Source organism: Bradysia coprophila, unplaced genomic scaffold (assembly GCF_014529535.1).
Source record: "Bradysia coprophila strain Holo2 unplaced genomic scaffold, BU_Bcop_v1 contig_151, whole genome shotgun sequence".
NCBI classification, from domain to species: domain Eukaryota; kingdom Metazoa; phylum Arthropoda; class Insecta; order Diptera; family Sciaridae; genus Bradysia; species Bradysia coprophila.
The window spans coordinates 5,517,137-5,535,822 of record NW_023503423.1 but is presented as its reverse complement, the minus strand read 5'-3'; the positions used below and the strand labels follow the sequence as shown (position 1 = coordinate 5,535,822).

The 18,686-nt window shown below is 34.7% G+C and overlaps 3 protein-coding genes across 5 annotated transcripts in view; 2 read left to right on the top strand and 1 right to left on the bottom strand.

Annotated features, from left to right (window-relative positions):
• LOC119074573 (zinc finger protein rotund-like) overlaps positions 1–10,588 on the top strand; it is an 86,884-nt gene extending 76,296 nt beyond the window's left edge. For all 3 annotated transcript variants that reach the window (XM_037180803.1, XM_037180800.1, XM_037180802.1), the window contains exons 6-7: positions 5,261–5,478; positions 5,540–10,588. In XM_037180803.1, the coding sequence (XP_037036698.1) occupies positions 5,261–5,478; positions 5,540–6,452 (1,131 nt within the window). In that variant the 3' untranslated portion in view covers positions 6,453–10,588. The remainder of the gene's footprint in view (positions 1–5,260; positions 5,479–5,539) is intronic.
• A 3,077-nt stretch (positions 10,589–13,665) lies between these two features.
• Positions 13,666–14,712, bottom strand: LOC119074667 (tRNA-uridine aminocarboxypropyltransferase 2). Its single transcript, XM_037180949.1, has 2 exons — positions 14,491–14,712; positions 13,666–14,374 (listed from the first exon to the last, which is right to left on the bottom strand). The coding sequence occupies exons 1-2, from the start codon at positions 14,580–14,582 to the stop codon at positions 13,705–13,707; spliced, it is 762 nt and encodes a 253-aa protein (XP_037036844.1). The 5' UTR covers positions 14,583–14,712; the 3' UTR covers positions 13,666–13,704.
• Positions 14,713–16,882: 2,170 nt separating this feature from the next.
• The window catches only part of LOC119074584 (calcium/calmodulin-dependent protein kinase kinase 1), a 67,631-nt gene continuing 65,827 nt past the window's right edge, over positions 16,883–18,686 (top strand). The window contains exon 1 of the mRNA XM_037180817.1: positions 16,883–18,350. Within this exon, the coding sequence (XP_037036712.1) occupies positions 18,332–18,350 (19 nt within the window). The 5' untranslated portion in view covers positions 16,883–18,331. The remainder of the gene's footprint in view (positions 18,351–18,686) is intronic.

The window sequence follows — 18,686 nt, the reverse complement described above, 5'->3', positions numbered from 1 at the left end:
TCAACGGGTTTTCAGCTGATCGACTCGTAGAACTACTCGTGCAACGACTCGTTCGTATAAGTTGTTGCTGTTGTATAAGTGGACCAGATACGAAGCATCTGAATCAAATCCATGTCTACGATTCACTAACGTCCTCTGTACGTGTACATTATACAATGTACAGACCCACAGAACTAAATAGAATTTGGTATTGTCGTTTATACTTCTGATCATGAGAATATCTCGGTTCCTGGTAATTAGGAATTTCGACGAATTTTTAACATTTATCCGTTGCACCTAGAGTTAAGCAAGCACAACATGAGGACCAATGATTCGGTAAAAAAATCTCTGTCCTATCTTCGATCTTCGGCGTATTTTTTTACGAAAAGCAAAGAAGTTATTTCCTCATCACAAAATGTTATTCAACATCTCGCACAGGTGGATATCGCAAATTAAATTTCATCATCCGTAAAATTTTTATGAAAATATTACTTTTCACGTTCACAATAGACGAGTAATTAATAAAAAGCAAAAATTTTTAAAACGAGAAAAAAAACCATTGAACAAAACAACCTGTTAAAGCGTCCTCAATAAGCATAAAACATTTCGTTGAATCAACCATAACATTGGCAAAAAGTTTTTTTTTAATAATTTTTTGGCTTAACGTTTCGTCCACACTATGCATAGACGAAAAATATACACAACGCGAGATATATATTAATGAAATAAATGACTACTCACATACCCATACCAAAACTTTTCGGTAGATTAACATCTCCTGTCTCTCTAATGTACCACACACCAAAAAATGTTTAAAATAAAATTTTTGGTACATGCAGAGTGACCTTTCATATTATATTTAAGAAACGAAAAACGAACAGAAAAAAAATCTTTTCATATGAAGAGAAAAAAAAAACGCCTCAGGTCTCGCAGAACAAGTTATTCTCAAACGAAATAACAATTTTTTTTATTCCTTCACTATTTTGGCTGTAATTTTAAAGCTATCACTAATACTCACTAAAATACAAGAAGGAGAAGAAAAAAAAACAGCGCGCATAATTACACCCGTGAATTTTTGGAAGAAAAAAAAATTAAAAATTTTAATCCGCATCGATCAGGTTACATTACCCAAGTCCATTCGATACATTATATACATTATTTATATATGCCGTGCATGTTCCATACGTTATAATATTATAATGTATGGGTTTTTGTTCAATTCATTGTTGGCTCTATGTTGAAAATAATAGATTTGAAAATAATTATCTTCGTCGTATGTGATGAAATTACACACTCTGGTCTTTACAATAACACCAGTCTCTCCGAATGTCTTAAAGTAAAGCGAAGTGTTGTTTTGTTTCAGAATACCGGAGTGTAAAAAAAATTATATTTGAAATTAATCGATTTTTGACTGTTTCGTCCGTAGGTTTTGTCGATTAAATCGAAATTTGATTTTTACTTTAAGTTTCATGCATGACTCAGAATTTTGATTTATTTCATTAGGTCAACCTTGCACTGATTGGGATGAAATAATGTGCTTTTTAATGCAAACCAACACTTGTTTCCATAAATTGTTTTATTATTTATGAGGTTGATGGATTGAACACTTTCTTTTATTACTAATCGGTGTGCGTGGTCAGATTCTGCTGGTAATGTTAACAATAATTCAGTAAACTTTTCCATGGTCATTCGTTTACGCATACAATAAGTTTAAAAGGACAAAATGCAGGCTGAAAAGTCCACGGATAATTTGGTCTTTTTGATATGAATACCGTTAGATTCAGTCATTGGATAATGAGAAAATGCCGGTTCGCTGGGCCGGACACACTTTAAAATATTTAAAATCAGTCAAAAACACTCAAAAGAGTAAAAGTGACGCAAGTCCCTGTGCATACTTCCAAAACAACTGATATCGCTAGATGTGACGCATTCTGCGCTTGTACGCAAAAAATGTAACAGGAAAAATTTGACCAAAGAAATTCTAGAAACAAAATTTTACCAAAAAAATTTTGCGTCACAAAGTGGCAGATGATTCGGACGTATTAGGACGTATTCTTGCCTATTTTAAAAAAATTCTTAAAAGTACTTTCCTCAACATCTGCCACTTGTGACGCAAAATTTTTTTGGTAAAATTTTGTTTCTAGAATTTCTTTGGTCAAATTTTTCCTGTTACATTTTTTGCGTACAAGCGCAGAATGCGTCACCTCCAGCGATATCAGTTGTTTTGGAAGTATGCACAGGGACTTGCGTCACTTTTACTCTTTTGAGTGTTTTTGACTGATATCAGTTCTTTTGGAAGAATTAGTAGATTAAAAAATTTGAAAAATTTGAAAAATTTTTAAAATTTCAAAAATTTGAAAAGTTTGAAAAATTTTAAAAATTTGAAAAATGTAAAAAATTTGAAAAATTTGAAAAAATTTTGAAAAATTTAAAAAAAATTGAAAAATTTAAAAAATTCTATATTTAGGGAAAAAAAATTGAGGCGAGCAGAGCTTATCAAAGCGAACAAATTTCTTCTACCATACCCATCCACACACACACACACACTTAAGGTGTTCTTATATGGGGCTTATATGGGAACTTCGAGGAGCCCTAGCTCCGAAACGAGGCCGGTTCCCCCCAAATTTTTTTTTCTGGAATGACTTAGAATGACGACTAGAATCTACTCCCAAAATTTCAACAAAATCTAAAGAATACTTTAGAAGATAGGAAACACGGACGGACGGACGGACTAACAAATAACGTAGGATTTTTTCATTTCGTTTAAAGTACTGAAATTGACCAAAATGTATGGAAATGGGGCTTCTTGGAAGATTTTTTGCGTGGCCAAATTTTAAGCTGCAAGAACGTGTGATAGCTCGTTGAACTCGTACGGACGCCTAGTTTTGTTTTAATGGTAATTTGGAGTCATTTGTATTTGAATTGTGGAACTTCAATATTTGCTGTATATATGGTTCTGCAGTCTGCGACAAAAATTTTTTGATTCTGTTCAGTCGGACTTTTTTCAGTGTCTTCCGACCCGAACGTCTTTCAAACATAAAGTTGTAAGCAACATAAGCATCATAAATCGTATACAATAATCTTGATTACTATCAAAATATTTGTTCCTGTCGGGCTAAGAAGCCATCAGGCTAGCCTTGAATCGGATGGGCACCGGGAAAAAACCTTGGCTGGCATAGTTCTAATTCGAATATTAAATTTTTCACAACGCAGGCGAGAAAATAGTCATTTCCTCCCTCAACTGAAGGTCCAGAAGCCTTTGTTATGAAAAACGTTTTTATAGCGGTGTCTGCAAACCAATTTCTAAAAAAAGTGTTGAACTCGGGAAAAAGTTAGAAATTGTATTTTCTCGGGTGACTTGCGGCCAGAGCTTAGCGGAATGCAATTTCCAATTTTTATTCCCTCGTTGAACTATAGTGGAGGAGATGACGTTGACATCGAACAGTTTCCAAAATTGTTAACACGGCATAAAAACTCATACTACCTCAAGCCTTGTACAGTGATATTTATATTTTATTAACTGTATTGCCTGCATATCCACATAAAGATTCAATCTAATACTTCTCTGGTTTATCGCATAATGTTCATTACTAGATCTTGTACTTCATTAGATTTACTCTACATTTTGTTATATGAAGGAAACCTTACCAGAGATTGTCATTCATTGTTGTCGTCGTTGTCAATAACAGATGATCTTATGGAACAGACTTGTTTTGTGGGTAACATTGTTTTTCTCGTATCACTAACAACTTACAATGTAAGTTGAACAATTTTGTGAGCTGTCTTTTTTGAGATGATGTAACGAGTTCACCATATAAGATTAGTATAATAAAGCAGTTACAGGCCTGGCCCATTTAGTAAAAGTAAGAGCTGAATAGTTTAGAAGAATTCTTACAAGTTGTTTGTACGAGAACGTCAAGGTCAAACAAGAAAATTGAGGAGATGGTAGCTGATTTTTTCGGGCTTGTAACAGGGTGAATTCACTAAAAATTTTGAGACAGTTACTCTCTGTCACACGAATACAAATTAAGCAGCAATTGCATTTAAGTAGCGAAAAATGGAACTATGAACAGACCGTAATTTTGTAGTCTAGCAAAATACAAAAATTTTTCAGGACCGATACCGGCAAATGATAACGATTTCGGTAATGATAGGTATGGTCGGTTTTGCTTGAGCAATAGACTAGAATTGATCTTCCTTAACTCCGAAAATAGAACGATCCCCTTAAAGGGTAAATGTGACGTAAGTCCTTTATCTTACTTACAAAATAACTGATAGCCATGGGGGTGATGCATTATGTGCGCCGTACGCAAAAGTTTTATCAACAAAATATTGACCCAAAAAATTTGTGAAAGAAAATTTTACAAAAATTAATTTGCGTCACAAGTGGCAAGTGGCAGCTCCCAAGATATGGATTTTTCCAACTTTTAAAAATTCCATTCTTATTTTTGGGCCATTATTAACCTATAACTAAAATTTCAGGAAAATCTATAGAAACATTTAGGAGTTGCTGGATCCACATTTCCATTAAAACTAACTAACTGACTAACGAAGGCGATTTGCATTATCTGAAAGTTCGAGATTTTGCTTATTTTGATACAAACATCAATATTTCGAAGTTCAATATCACGGCCCATTTCGAAGCTGCAGTAACGTGTGATAGCTCGTTGAAGTCGTATAGATTCCTAGATATCCCAGTTTGGGGCCAATGGAGCCAAGGGGGAGAAGTCAAAAAGTTGCTGTAAATATGCTCGGCCGTCCCCAATTTTTTTTTTACTTTTCTGGTAGTGGACTTGCGTCATGCCCGCTTATTATCGTGCGGGCACGATACAATCTTGGAAAGTTCCTTTGAGAATGACGATTACAGTAATAAATGACGAGCTCATATCAATGTGGTCTGATACAGCAATAAACATGTTCAACAAATGAAGTAAAAGATTTGCAATCAATCTCTTAAAAATACTTAGATTAAATGAAGGAATAGATTGCTCATATGCTTTCCGTCTTTGCAAGAAGTTTATAGTATTGAGACAATTGAGAACGAACATGTATTATTTCCATGCAAATAAATAATCATGCCCTGCACATTATGCACCTTTGGCCAAACACAGGGATTGTAATTTAATATCGTTTATACGAAGATGAGTAAAAGAATCCAATTTCTATATGTTTACTGAATCAAGACCTCTGTGTAAAACAATGTCAATTCTATGTACCTTTTAGTACCTTTGGCGCCGCCAGCAACAATGTTTAAAACAAAATTTTCTATTTTTTTTTGTAGATATTCAGCTCAAAAGCCGATCTTCAATTGCACACACAAATACATATGCGAGAGGCAAAACCATATAAATGTTCACAGTGTTCAAAAGCATTCGCAAATTCATCTTATTTGTCGCAGCATACCCGCATTCACCTAGGAATTAAACCGTACCGCTGTGAAATATGCCAGCGAAAATTTACCCAACTTTCTCATCTACAACAGCATATTAGAACACACACGTATGTGGACATTTAACATCAACGCTTAATCTGTTTCTAAAATTCAATTATTTTGTTACAGTGGCGACAAGCCGTACAAATGTCGACACCCTGGCTGCCAAAAAGCATTCTCACAATTGTCAAATTTACAATCGCATTCCCGATGTCATCAGACTGATAAGCCTTACAAGTGTAACTCGTGCTACAAGTGCTTCTCCGACGAACCGTCCCTGCTGGAGCACATACCGAAGCACAAAGAATCGAAGCACTTGAAAACTCACATATGTCAGTATTGCGGAAAGTCGTACACCCAGGAAACGTATCTGTCCAAGCACATGCAAAAGCATGCTGAACGAACGGACAAACGTCCACCGATCACGACTGGCATCGGTCTGGGAATCAATCGGAATTTAGGTTTAAATGCACCGTTACCTGCTGGCGTCACCGGTGAGCACCATCCGTATTGGCCAAAAGTGAGTCCAGACTCGGCGGCAAGTCTGTCGGAAGTAATGCAACATCAGCAGCAACAGCACCCACCCAGTCATCATGATTTCGGTTTATCGAATCATCAGAACAATAGCCATGTGGAATTACAGTCACACCATCATCGCATGCTGGATCAGCATCGAGACGACGTTGGCGAAGATTTGGTCGTCAATCGGCAGAATTCCAACAATCTACTACCACCATCTTCAACACCGGCTGGCGGCTACGATACAATTACAAAGACAACAACCAATTCAGCATTTACACCCATCAATTCGATGACACCGCATTTAAATTCACTCGGACATCATCCAATGGCCCAGCGACCGTATCTGTACGATGCCATCAGTTTTCAGAATAAAAACGTCAACCAAAATTCGGCAAACTCATTTCCAAATCAATTAATTTCGTTGCATCAGATCCGAAACTATGCGCATCAGCCGAGCGGTTTGATGAGCGGCGAACATTTGTTGGGTGTTAGTGTGGGTTCGGGTAAGGATAAGGGATAACTGTACTTTTAAATTTCAGTTTTTTGAGTGATTTTTTACGGCGATTTGTTTAGTTGCATGTGGTTAGGCGGGCAAGTGTTTAACGGAAACTAGATTTTTCATTTGATTGTCGCACAGAAGCTAATCACACAAAATGGTACCTTTAAAATGTAGAAAACTAAACGCTATGTAACATAGTAACAATAAGGTAACAATGCCAATTATACCAATCAAGTCTCTCCAAGACTCCACTGGCCGATTATTAATGCATGACTCGCAATCGAACCCTATGCATCTAAAGTTTCAATTATCGTTAATGGGAATAAATATTTTGTTCGGATAATTTCCGATAGAATACCGCGGTGAAAACAGCCCTAATGGTCAGTTCTTCAATAAATGACTACAAATTAGAAATAAATTAAATTGAACACTGGCGACCGCTTACGTATGCTAATCAATCTAAAATTGAAACTGCAGGTTAGGCTTGCTATTGGTGTTTGTAATTTAGTACGGTACACATCCCTTGAGTTGTCTCGAACACACAGAATCATTGCCTCATCAAGTGATTTCTTTGCTAATTCTTTCGAACGATTTTTGTTACTGTACCATCAACACTGTGACCTAGTCAAACTAGATTGGAGTAGAGTAGACAATTTTGTGAAGGTTTTTGAATTTCACAACGAAATAAGTATTTTGGCTATGAAAAGCCACTGGAAATTTATTTTCGAATTTTTCCCTGTTAGCGCAAAATCAATGAAATTTGCTGCATTCCACAAAAAGTACAAAATTTGGTTTATATGTCTCGAAATGCCATACTCGAAAAACCGTTCCCGAACTACGAGAAAAATCTAAAATTTATGCCCAAAAGTCATGAAAAATTCTTTCAAGTGCTTTTAAAACTATTAATGAAACGTGCTAGTTTTCATGCGCGCGTTGGCCTCCGCTTCGCTTCATCTTTGGACGTTTTCACCACCTGGGTCGAAAACACACCTTTTTGATCCTAGTGATGAAACATACTATTTTTTAACGACTGGTCTAACGACATTTCTAGTAATAAAAGTGCTGTACTTTCTCTCCCGTGGGGAGAAAATAGAAGTTTTCTCATTCGAACTGTCACTTTGCTCATGTTTTCGAAAGTAGTATGCCGAATCGATGTTTACGTTTCGTGGAGAAATAAGAAATTCCAATTCGTGCGAAATTGCGCAAACATCGTTCCTGTTGGAATTTCCCTTTTTCACCCCTCGGTAAACAAATAACTATTTCATCGAAAATACGGTACATTTCAACGATTTTGCCCTAACTGGGAACAAATCAAAGAAATATAAATCTTCAGCCGATTTCAAGCCAAAATATTTATTTCGATGTTAAATTCAGAAACCTTTACAAAATTGTAAAATTGAGCATCGTATAATTGGGGTATCTAGCTGAACATGTGTGGCCCTTAAAATCTTTGTGTTTAATAACAAAAAATCTATCCTCCCACCACCGACAATTTTCTTTTTTTTTTTTTTAATTTGTAAACAGCTGCATCTTCTGTACACCGTCCACAAAAACCAATGAATGAACAAAAAATAATGATTTTGATCTTAGAACGATTATTAGATGTTAATATGCTTAAAGGATGAAAAAGGTTTTAAACGTAAATGTGGAAAGAAATTGAAATGTGTAAATAGGATGAAATAAGAAATTAATTTAATAAAAAACTAAAAATTTACAGAAATATTTTGCACGGATTAAAGAAACTGTGATATATATAAAATGACGAGCATGATGAACACAATTTTTTTCCTTAAAAATACTTAAATGAATTAATTTTGAAACATGAAGGAGAAACCCTACATTTTAAAAATGATAAAATATTTAAGAAACAAAGATGGTACATTTTAGATAACAAAAATGATAAATGATAAATATATTTATGTATATTTATTTGAACGTAATCGTAATACACCTTAAAGTTAAAAGAAAAAATAATTAAATTTAATTCAAGAAAAAGTGTACGTTAATCTATCCTACATTTAAACAAACAAAAAAATTGTGTAATTATTACGGTATATGGTTGTACATAAAGGAAAATAAAATAGAAGGAAAACCGGAGAAATTAACTTGAAAAAATGGTAACTTGGTCTCACCTTCATCAGAATTTATTTTAAAAAAAATATGAGAATGTTCTGTAGCGACTCGAGCGACTTGTGTTTGTCTAATATGTGATAATTGTGAACAATACTGTCTGAATTACTAAAAATTTCACAACATAAATACATATTTTCAGTTCTACATTTGTGTTTAGCTGTAGGGTGACTGTATATTGACTGAATTAGTAACAATAACAAAATAATTCGCTGCGCTCTGGTCGAAACTTACATCACTACCATTCAAAAGTATTCGGTCATTGTGTGTTTTCAATGTAAATTGACAAACTTTGAGAGGGCGCCAAAAATCGAAATGGTACCGGATTTTCGCGAAAGATGGCGCATTCGATAACTTGATACTTAATCTTCAAAGGAAAAAAATAAAAAATTATTTTCACAAAATATGAAAATTTTGAGAAATCCTAATTTTTGCAAAGGTCTGCATAGTCGGGGAACCATTTCGATTTTTGGCGCCCTCTCAATGTTTGTCAATTTACACTGAAAACACACAATGATCGAATACTTTTGAATGGTAGAGTATTTGTGATTTGTTTCTATTTTGTGACATTTAGGCATAAAAGTGTTATCGTCGATATTTTCGAAAATTAAGGAATTTTCATAAATTTTTGGGATCTCCAAAAATTGAGAAAATTTGAAAAATGTACAATCTGTTTATGAGAATAAAATTATCAAACTTTTGTTTGCAAAAAGTCTCACCCTTTCCCCTTCAAAAGACAGAGAATCCATTAAAATTGTCTTGTGCGAAGCTAGAACAAATTAATGGATGTTCTTACCCGTCAAAAATTGATAAACTCCTAACATGACATGCGATAAAAAGTTTCAGCTCTCGGGATTCGAGGCGTAGCCGAGGTCAACAATCATATGAAAACCTGACTTTATTTTTATCTATAGTTTTGTAATAGATGTTAGTCGCTGCATCCGAAGGAAATGTTTTTATTACCTGATGACATTTGCTGTAATTTTTATTTCCCATGGGTAAAATAGCGTAACTAATGGTTTGGACATTGTTATTTTCACTTGTGTGGTTGCATTCCTCTTCTCCGGTTCGAGCTGCAAACGTCACACTTGTCAAAATAAAAATCTCCAAACCAGTACGCAATCTACTATTACATGCTGCTTCCAAACTAATTCTCTTGTTTTCTTTAGTGATGTAATGAGTCTTAGAAAAATCCCTATTTTATCATCTCCACAATGGAAGCGCGCTTACTTTGGGTTGTTACCTCTTAAAGAAGTGAGACAAATAGTATATTTGGAACGAATTTTGTATTTCGTAAAAGTAAAAGCGTCCGAGGACTTTCGCCCGAGGCACTTTTACTCATCGTGAAACGAAATATCAAATTATTTCCAGACTGTAGTATAATATTTACGAAGGAGGGAAAGACTTTTCCCTAGGGACGGAAAGTCCATTTTCCCTTCCTAGTAGAGAAAATATTTTTTTTTTTAGTTACAAAATTGCTGGGACATTGAAATTGATTGACATGCCACTATAAAACTTAAATGTTGTCTTTAAATGGTGTCTTCTATGAACTTACAGTGTTGACTAATATAAGCTAACGTAAATTTGCATGTTGAATGTAATGAAGTAAAAGATTTTCTATGATTTTGTTGAAACTATTCAGTGATCAAGAAGTTAATTAACAAATTTGATAATTATATTCGTCGTATATGAAAACATTTTTGGACAAACAAACATCGTACGTCCCATAGCATTCTCTGTTAATACCATAACGACGAGAGTTCGATTTAAATTCAGGCTGCAATATGAAATATGATGAAACACGACACATTGATCAAGTTACATTTTTACGTACATTTCCAGATTTTAAAGATTTCATTGTAATTTTCGTAAACAAATATAAAGTTAGGCAAATGGAAGAACATTTAATTGTAAGCATCTCAGTGTTAACGTTTTAAACTACAACAACAACAACAAAAAATTATTAGCATAAAAGTGAAGAGTATGTTTAGGGTAAATCTTGGTTTTTCCCAAAGAGGAAGAAGAGACCATTACACGAGGGTACGCCATTACATGAAAAGAACATTTCCATTTTAACACATTATTATGATCTGATCATAAGTTTTCATATCCAAAAAATATAATTTTATTCAAAAAATCAAATTTTATTTCAATTGAAACATTTATTAAACGAAAAGTCATTGAACATTCCAATTCATTAATTAAATTAATAAAAACCAAACGAGAGATAAAATATTTAAAAAAAAGAACAAAAATACAACATTCGTCAGTGTAAGTTTTATGTGCATTTTACAAAACGACAAAAAATAAATTACATTCGATCATTCTTAACATTCATTCGCAATTTGAAATTGTTAAAAGTAAGAAATAAAAATTAATTAATTAATTATAGCAATATGAATCCTTGTCTATGAAGTATTATGTAATTTACTGTATATGTATGAAGCAACAAAAAAAAACGTAAATATTAAGTGTAATCAATTTGTGGTTTTCTTGTCATTTTCTACTCTCTGCGTCACACCCACCGTATGTGGTTCATTAAAGTTTAATAAGTAGTAGTTACTCCACTTGGAATAACTTTATGGAAGTCGATAAGTTAGAAATCGGGTGAGTTAAAAATAGCGGGAAGAGTCATTTTTTTCTGGAAGCACGTAGACCATTACGGAAAAATTCCAGTCTTTCACTAGAGGCGATGTTTTGCATTTACCATACAATTTTATGTAAATGAACTGCTGAGTTTTGAGATCAGAGAACGAAACGGCGTCTTAAGGTACTAGAGGGAAAAACTTGTCTTGACAAATTCGCTTTTCGCTATTTTCGTTATCGATTACGCGTTTTAATTTGACTACTCTTCCTATGTTTTTCTATGTTTTTGTCTCGTTTTCGCTTATGTGATAAAATAGAGTCGGCAAGCCTCGACTTCTTCGTGACCAAGTGTGTAATATTACTAACTAAGTCTGAAAGGCTCATGTCAACGAAGTAATGACTGAGTTACCGGGGGCAGTGTGTATAATCATTTTCCGGACTTACTGTTTTTTTTTTCCTTGTTTTGTGTTATAGTAGCACTTGCCTTCGGCTTCCCCTCTGCAGAACGTTCAAAGCAACTGGCTTAAATCAAGTATATAATCTGCTATTTTGTACAGTTTCTACTCACTGAAACCTTGAATGTTCCTGCAGCATGTTGTACCATGACTGATTTTGAATAAGCAAAAAAAAATCTGGGATGTAATATAAGGGATTCCTTAACGTCCTGGATAAGGACGCTACGATTTGATCTACACTGGATCTTCACTGGACGTAAAAAAGGCAGCCTTCAAATGGTCCCAATAATTAAAATCTTAGCATGCCAACTAAAAGACGTAACTATGGTATCTCTGGAACTGTTCTAGAGGGTATTGCAACATAAGGAACATAAGGAATGTTTTTCCAATTTAAGAATTAGCTTCGAAATTGCTTCCTACCTCGCAATTTTTTGGTCAAGAATGTTTGCGCCAAAAAATCTTCTTCAGTGAGTATTCCTCCGAACCAATGGACAAATTATCATAAAAAATTCTACCTTTCAGTGATATTGCTCCTCGATAGATCCAATATTTTTGGAACTTTACAAAAAGCTATTAAGCTTCGGATTAAAGAGTACATGGTATATTAAAAAATAGTCCAGACGCTTGTGTCACGAAAGGTGGCTCTGTGGGATTCGACGTTTTAAGATTTTTTGTGAATGGATTGTGATAGAAGTTGTAGAACTAATTTTTTTTTCTTGAGGTCGATGAACCAGTATTACCAGTAAAATTACCATTTTCGTGTAAAAATAAGAATCGCTATAACTCGAGATAGAAGTGACTTGGTTCGGATTTCTTTTTTTTTGTTAATAAGGTAGATTAATTACCTAAGTTTTATGGAAGAACTTTTTTTTGAAAAACAAAATGGCGGAAATATGGTCATTTTCCGTTGACACTACACAAAAAAAAACCGCTAACTTTGAAGCCAAACCGCTAACTTTGAAGCCATTTTTGGCCGGTGTCTTACTACCGGATTTCGTGTAAGTAGGGTCATTCGACAGGTACAGGTCTCAACTACAGCCAAAAAAGTTTCGAAAGTGATATAAAAAAATGCCCGAGATATTGAGAAAAAAGTGAGGTTAACACACTATCGGATTTTTCTTGCACCAAATTACACTGTTTCCTTTCGATTTTCGAGACATTTAAATTTGAAAATGACAGAAAATTGTAGTACTAACGTTAATACATCCGAAACAATGCATAAAATTTTTTCTATATGGGACAGACCAATGAATGTCAACACAAGGTATGGTGGAATGAGAGGTGAGTTTGTTTTTATGAAATCGCTATGTCCTTCGGTTTGTATGAACAGACCATACCTGGTTTATACTTTCATTGAGACAGACGCGTCACAAATGGTCAAAAATGTTAATAGTTGGTCAAAACTTACGAAATTTGAACTATTTTTTGCTGTGTTCTCAATTTTAGCGAAAAAAAAATTAAATTAAGCGGAGAACTTCAGGAAACCTTTTATAGCGGATTAGATACATCAACAGCAGCAATTAAAAAAATATATTTATCTGGAGACTCAATTTCGATAACAAATTTAGAAATTTTCAAAGAAATCGTTGAGGAAAGAACTGTTAAGAAAATTGTTAAAATATGGAAAAATACGCCCTCACACAAAGGAAAAACGAATCATCTGTCACTTGTGACACAACATTTTTTTTTTGTAATTTATTTTCAAGAATTTTTTCGGTAAAATCTTTATTTTACTTTTTGCGAGTCAAAGCTGTAAGCGTCACCCCCCGATATCAGTTCTTTTGTAAGTGGATAAAAGGACTTGCGTCACACTTCCACTGCAAGTGGTTTAGGGCGATTTTGAATTTACTTAGCATACCTTCGACGTGAATTTTGGCCAGATAAATCAAAACGTTCAGGATACATTACCTGTTTAATGTGGAAATTTCCCATCATGTGGTTTCATTCATGTCTTATGTTAAGCATCGCTATAGTCCTGCGCAGCTGGCTATTCTCTTCCTCTTTTAACAAACTCTCAAATTTTCAAGCTGAGTTCCTTCGACTTTAATTTAAAAGACGATGAATTGATTATTTGTTATGGCTTCATACATGTATTTCACTTATCAACTCAATGGATTCTCTTCAATTCTCCTCAATAACCTATTCAAACGTTTTCCGACTAGCTTTGGATAGCTTTTATTTCGCAACAAATTCTCTTTCGAATCATGAGGTACGGCACCATTATCAATTTGATATTTACACAGGACGTTCAACGGTTCAACCAATAGTTTCGTGTACTTGGGGTCCCTTTCCAATACGCTCAACGCACTAGCCGCTGTTTCCAACGTGCTCAGACATCCATCGGCTGGCTGAGTTCTGACAATATAGCAACTGTTACCAGTCAACGTCAACTTCACCTGCTTCATTCTTTGCAACATTTTCGAGGATGTGTAAATGGTTTTCGCTTGCGGCCACGTTCCATCGATGAGCACCAATGTGTATGGTCCAGCTGCGACGTCGATATCTTGCAGTGGTACGGCATTCGGACTGGGATATAAAAGCAACGAATTGGACGAACTTAAGATTTGCTCCACACACGGATCGTGTCCTTGCGAGGGAAAACGTCGACCTTTGTAGATGTGGCATTTGCCTGGCGCCAGACCCAATTTCAGCATTGGAGCGGTACGCAGACAGCGTTTTTCTTCGGCTGGATGTTGGAGAAGGACTACATTGCACTTTGGTTCTAAGGGAGGTTTGGCCAGACCAATGCACCAGCAGACGACAATTGGACGACTTATGGAGAGAAACGATTGTTCACTCAATGTTGAACATTGTCACACCACTGCTTCTAGCATGAGCATAGGAACAGTGCTGTGCCATTGTGGTTGGGTATTCAATTGCAGACTTACTTGCATTTGTCACACTTTTGACGAGCATCGGTCTGATCAACATCAATATTGCACATTTCGAAATTCCATTCTGAGTTTTCGTCAGAGGCCATTGTAACGATTTGGGCAGCTACTACGTGGCTTTGTTGGTTCTGTTTCTTTCATTAATTCAATGTCCTTTAATGCAAATTGTTTTAAGCTCCTAAACAACCACTCTTCGCAATCAAAACAACTTCTGACAGAACGATTTGACAACTATGAACACTGGGAACAGTCTTCCATCTCATGATCAACACGATAAACTGAGTGTTTTTAAACTGATTCAAGAGAGGGCATGAGCTATCACGTATTTTTGAATTTTTGGCACGATAACCACGGCAGAGTAAAAGTAACCCAGGCAGGAGCGCTTGCCAGGTTTACTTTTACTCTGCAGTGCTATCCAAATGACAAGGTTTAGTTAAAGGGTTAAAGTGCTGATTTTTACTCATCCAATTTTCTGTTCAAACTTAACATTATTCTATGTCTAACTCTACTCTCTGTGTTCAGATTTTTCATCCTAAGCTGAAGCTCTTATCACTAATGTATCCAAGTCTAAATTGTCAATTCAGTGGTCATGCTTGAAGCAGTACTAGTGGATACGGACTAATTCAAATGACACATTTATGAATAATATATATTTTCGGAAAAGTTTTCGATGCAACATTATGCATTTCCATTGAACCTAAACAAATATTTGGATGAAAATGTATCTGTTTAATGCATTTGATGCACTCGCCTCATAAGTTTGTATGTTCTCTACTACAGTGTAACTCTATGGTTTAATGAATTAATATAATTATGTTTCACGATTATCGTAATGAATTCTGTACAAACGACAAGCGCACCACGTTATAATTACTTCAATGTTAAGACAAAAAACAGAGATCACGGCTTAGTGTCTACAAGACTTCATGTCAAATATCTTTGAAATCGTTCACTGATCAAGTTTTCGCCCAAATTACACTGAAAATGTTTCTGATGAACTTTTCGCTCAAATTACACTGAAAATGTTCACCAATCAACTTTTCGCCCAAAATACACTGAAAATGTTTCTGATGGACTTTTCGCTCAACTGAAAATGTTCACGTACCAACTTTTCGCCCAAAATACACTGAAAATGTTTCTGATGAACTTTTCGCTCAAATTACACTGAAAATGTTCACATACCAACTTTTCGCTCAAAATACACTGAAAATGTTTCTGATGAACTTTTCGCTCAAATTACACTGAAAATGTTTCTGATGGACTTTTCGCCCAAATTTCACTGAAAATGTTCTCGGATCAACTTTTCGCCCAAAATACACTGAAAATGTTCACGTACCAACTTTTCGCCTAAAATCCACTGAAAATGTTTCTGATGAACTTTTCGCTCAAATTACACTGAAAATGTTCACCAATCAACTTTTCACCCAAATTACACTGAAAACGTTTCTGATGAACTTTTCGCCCAAAATACACTGAAAATGTTCACGGATCAACTTTTCGCCCAAATTTCACTGAAAATGTTTCTGATGGACTTTTCGCCTAAAATACACTGAAAATGTTCACGGATCAACTTTTCGCCCAAAATACACTGAAAATGTTTCTGATGAACTTTTCGCCCAAAATACACTGAAAATGTTCACGGATCAACTTTTCGCCCAAAATACACTGAAAATGTTTCTGATGAACTTTTCGCCCAAATTTCACTGAAAATGTTTCTGATGGACTTTTCGCCTAAAATACACTGAAAATGTTCACGGATCAACTTTTCGCCCAAAATACATTGAAAATGTTTCTGATGAACTTTTCGCTCAAATTACACTGAAAATGTTTCTGATGGACTTTTCGCCCAAATTTCACTGAAAATGTTCTCGGATCAACTTTTCGCCCAAAATACACTGAAAATTTTTCTGGTGAACTTTTCGCCCAAAAGCTGAAAGTTAATCATTAAATCTATTACATCAATCCTTGGTTAAAAATATTATTTGATATAAGATCTTCTACTTCATTTGTTTTAACACCCGTTATGAATGAACAAGATAAATTATTCAATATCCCGACCAGATGAAGAGTGGGTTCAAAGTTCCAACTATTCAGATTAAACTACACGTTTCGAGCGTTTGGTGTGGTGGAGTTTAAATTCGGATATTAGGTGCATACAAATGCGAGCCTTTGTCATAAGCACTTCTCCATCTCCATACTCGACATACCAGTACATCTTGTTACCAAAGCACGTTAAAATATTTTTATGTATCAGCGAATCAAGCGCACACTCCATAACTTTACATGAGCAAATTCTCCATGTGTACACATTCTCCAGCATAAATATTCCAACGAGATAAAATTCCATACCACCCCAAATAGAATCAACATTATAAGCAGAGCATGCATTCGATGAGTACTCTTCATACCAAACGGACTGAGAATTCGTATTTACAACAGAACATACCCACCAACCAACCCATATCGATTCCGGTAAAACATTTTATTTTCGATGGAGGCAAAAGCATGAGTATAATACACGTCGAACGCTGAGCTGAGCATTAAAAGCACCGAAACAGAACCAAAATATTGTATTTATATCAATGTCGGTGGGGAAAATATTGTAATATCAATATAAAGACGCAAAGAAACTACTCCAGCTGGTATATGTTTTGTGCTGTTGTTGTGTATAATATACAGTCGAAAAGGTATTAAGCGCGGAGATTTCATTTTAATATCATTTAAAGACTTCCTCTCTTTCAACATCAACTTAGTCGAGTTTAGTCGATCTGGCCGTAGCGTATTCCGTGTTTTTCGTTTAGGTTTTTTTGTTATATTATGCCCGTGTAAAAAGCGTTTGAAAGACAATTTTTCGACCGAAGTTTTTAAAACGAACATAAACAATTTATTGTAATGTACAGTATGCGGAATACGGACAACAAGTAAAATTTGTTTGTATATTTTGCGTGGTTCATCGAACATTTTAGTAAAGCTGAATCGAGCTGAACAAAAACAAAAAAAAATCGTAAAGAAACAAAACAAGCAAAGGTGCGTGTGTAATTAACTCGTGTCGTGTATTTCAAATGGTTAATAATAGATCAGCGCGTAATTAAGCGGATTGATTCAAATTGTAAATAATAATTCATATTGCGGAGAGTTTACGTTTGTTTTGATCATAGAATTCGGTTCGCTTCATTTATTTATAAAATATTTAATTGTTTATGGTGTAAATTGAATGTAAATACGACACAGACACAGTACAGATAGAATAGGTTGTGTGGTTTACAGAACATGTGTAAATCGAAAAATATTTTTGTTTTTTTCATGAATCGAAAGTAAATTGTTTATCGTTTTTTTTGGCTGCATTTTTTTTCTGTTCGTTCGAACATAAAACGAGACATTTTTGCTGGCGTTAACACAAAATAAAAATATTTTCATTTACAAAAAGCGAGTCAAGATAACCAGCGCTAAATTTTTATTTGTACGCATTGCAATCCAGAAATTCAAGTTTTTTATGGTTTCAAACACAAAAGACATTTAACATTGAATTCAGCTTACCATCCGATGTTTATCTCGTGAAATTACAGAAGAACGTGTCGTTTACCTTTACATAAATTTACTCTACTAAATCGTTGCACTTCTGAATTCTAATTACCATCGTCTCTAATAAAACCGATAAAACAGAAAGTGTTGTTTCCCTTTGCCGGAAAAGTTTCGATTTTTCATTTTTTGTTATTATCCATACATTCGCACAAAAACGTTGAACGAAGTGACGATATCGAAGGAGAATACAACAAAAAAAAAAAAATCGATGTGGTGTTGAATTTGGGAAAAAGGAGAGAAAAACAGCTGATCGTCAATGGCAACAATAGATTCCGGTAAGAATATGTTTTCGTTTAAATATTGTTTTGGTGTGGAATGAATTGGGTTTTTATAGTGATGATGAAAGGAATTGACAACAACTCTTTTTCATTAAAGAAAAGTTTGAGTCCAAATCTTTTTTGATGACGAACCATACTTGCTTATTTGTTTAATTTTTAAATCAGATATATATTGCTCATTCGATGACAATTTACGGTTTTTTCCGTTACGCTCTTATCACACCATTTACAGTCACACATTTTATCGGGAAAAGAATATTTGGACGGAAAACCTTACAGCCAAAAACGTGCCGAAAATATTTTCTTCTCTTAGTGTATGAATGCAGAAAAATG

What these genes read in the sequence shown, in the direction of transcription:
- LOC119074667 (XM_037180949.1), bottom strand. Translation starts at nt 14,582, where the DNA reads ATGGCCTCTGACGAAAACTCAGAATGGAATTTCGAAATGTGCAATATT. An exon ending in CAAAAGTGTGACAAATGCAA is followed by an intron (nt 14,375 to 14,490) that starts GTAAGTCTGCAA and finishes TCTCTCCATAAG; the next exon opens with TCGTCCAATTGTCGTCTGCT.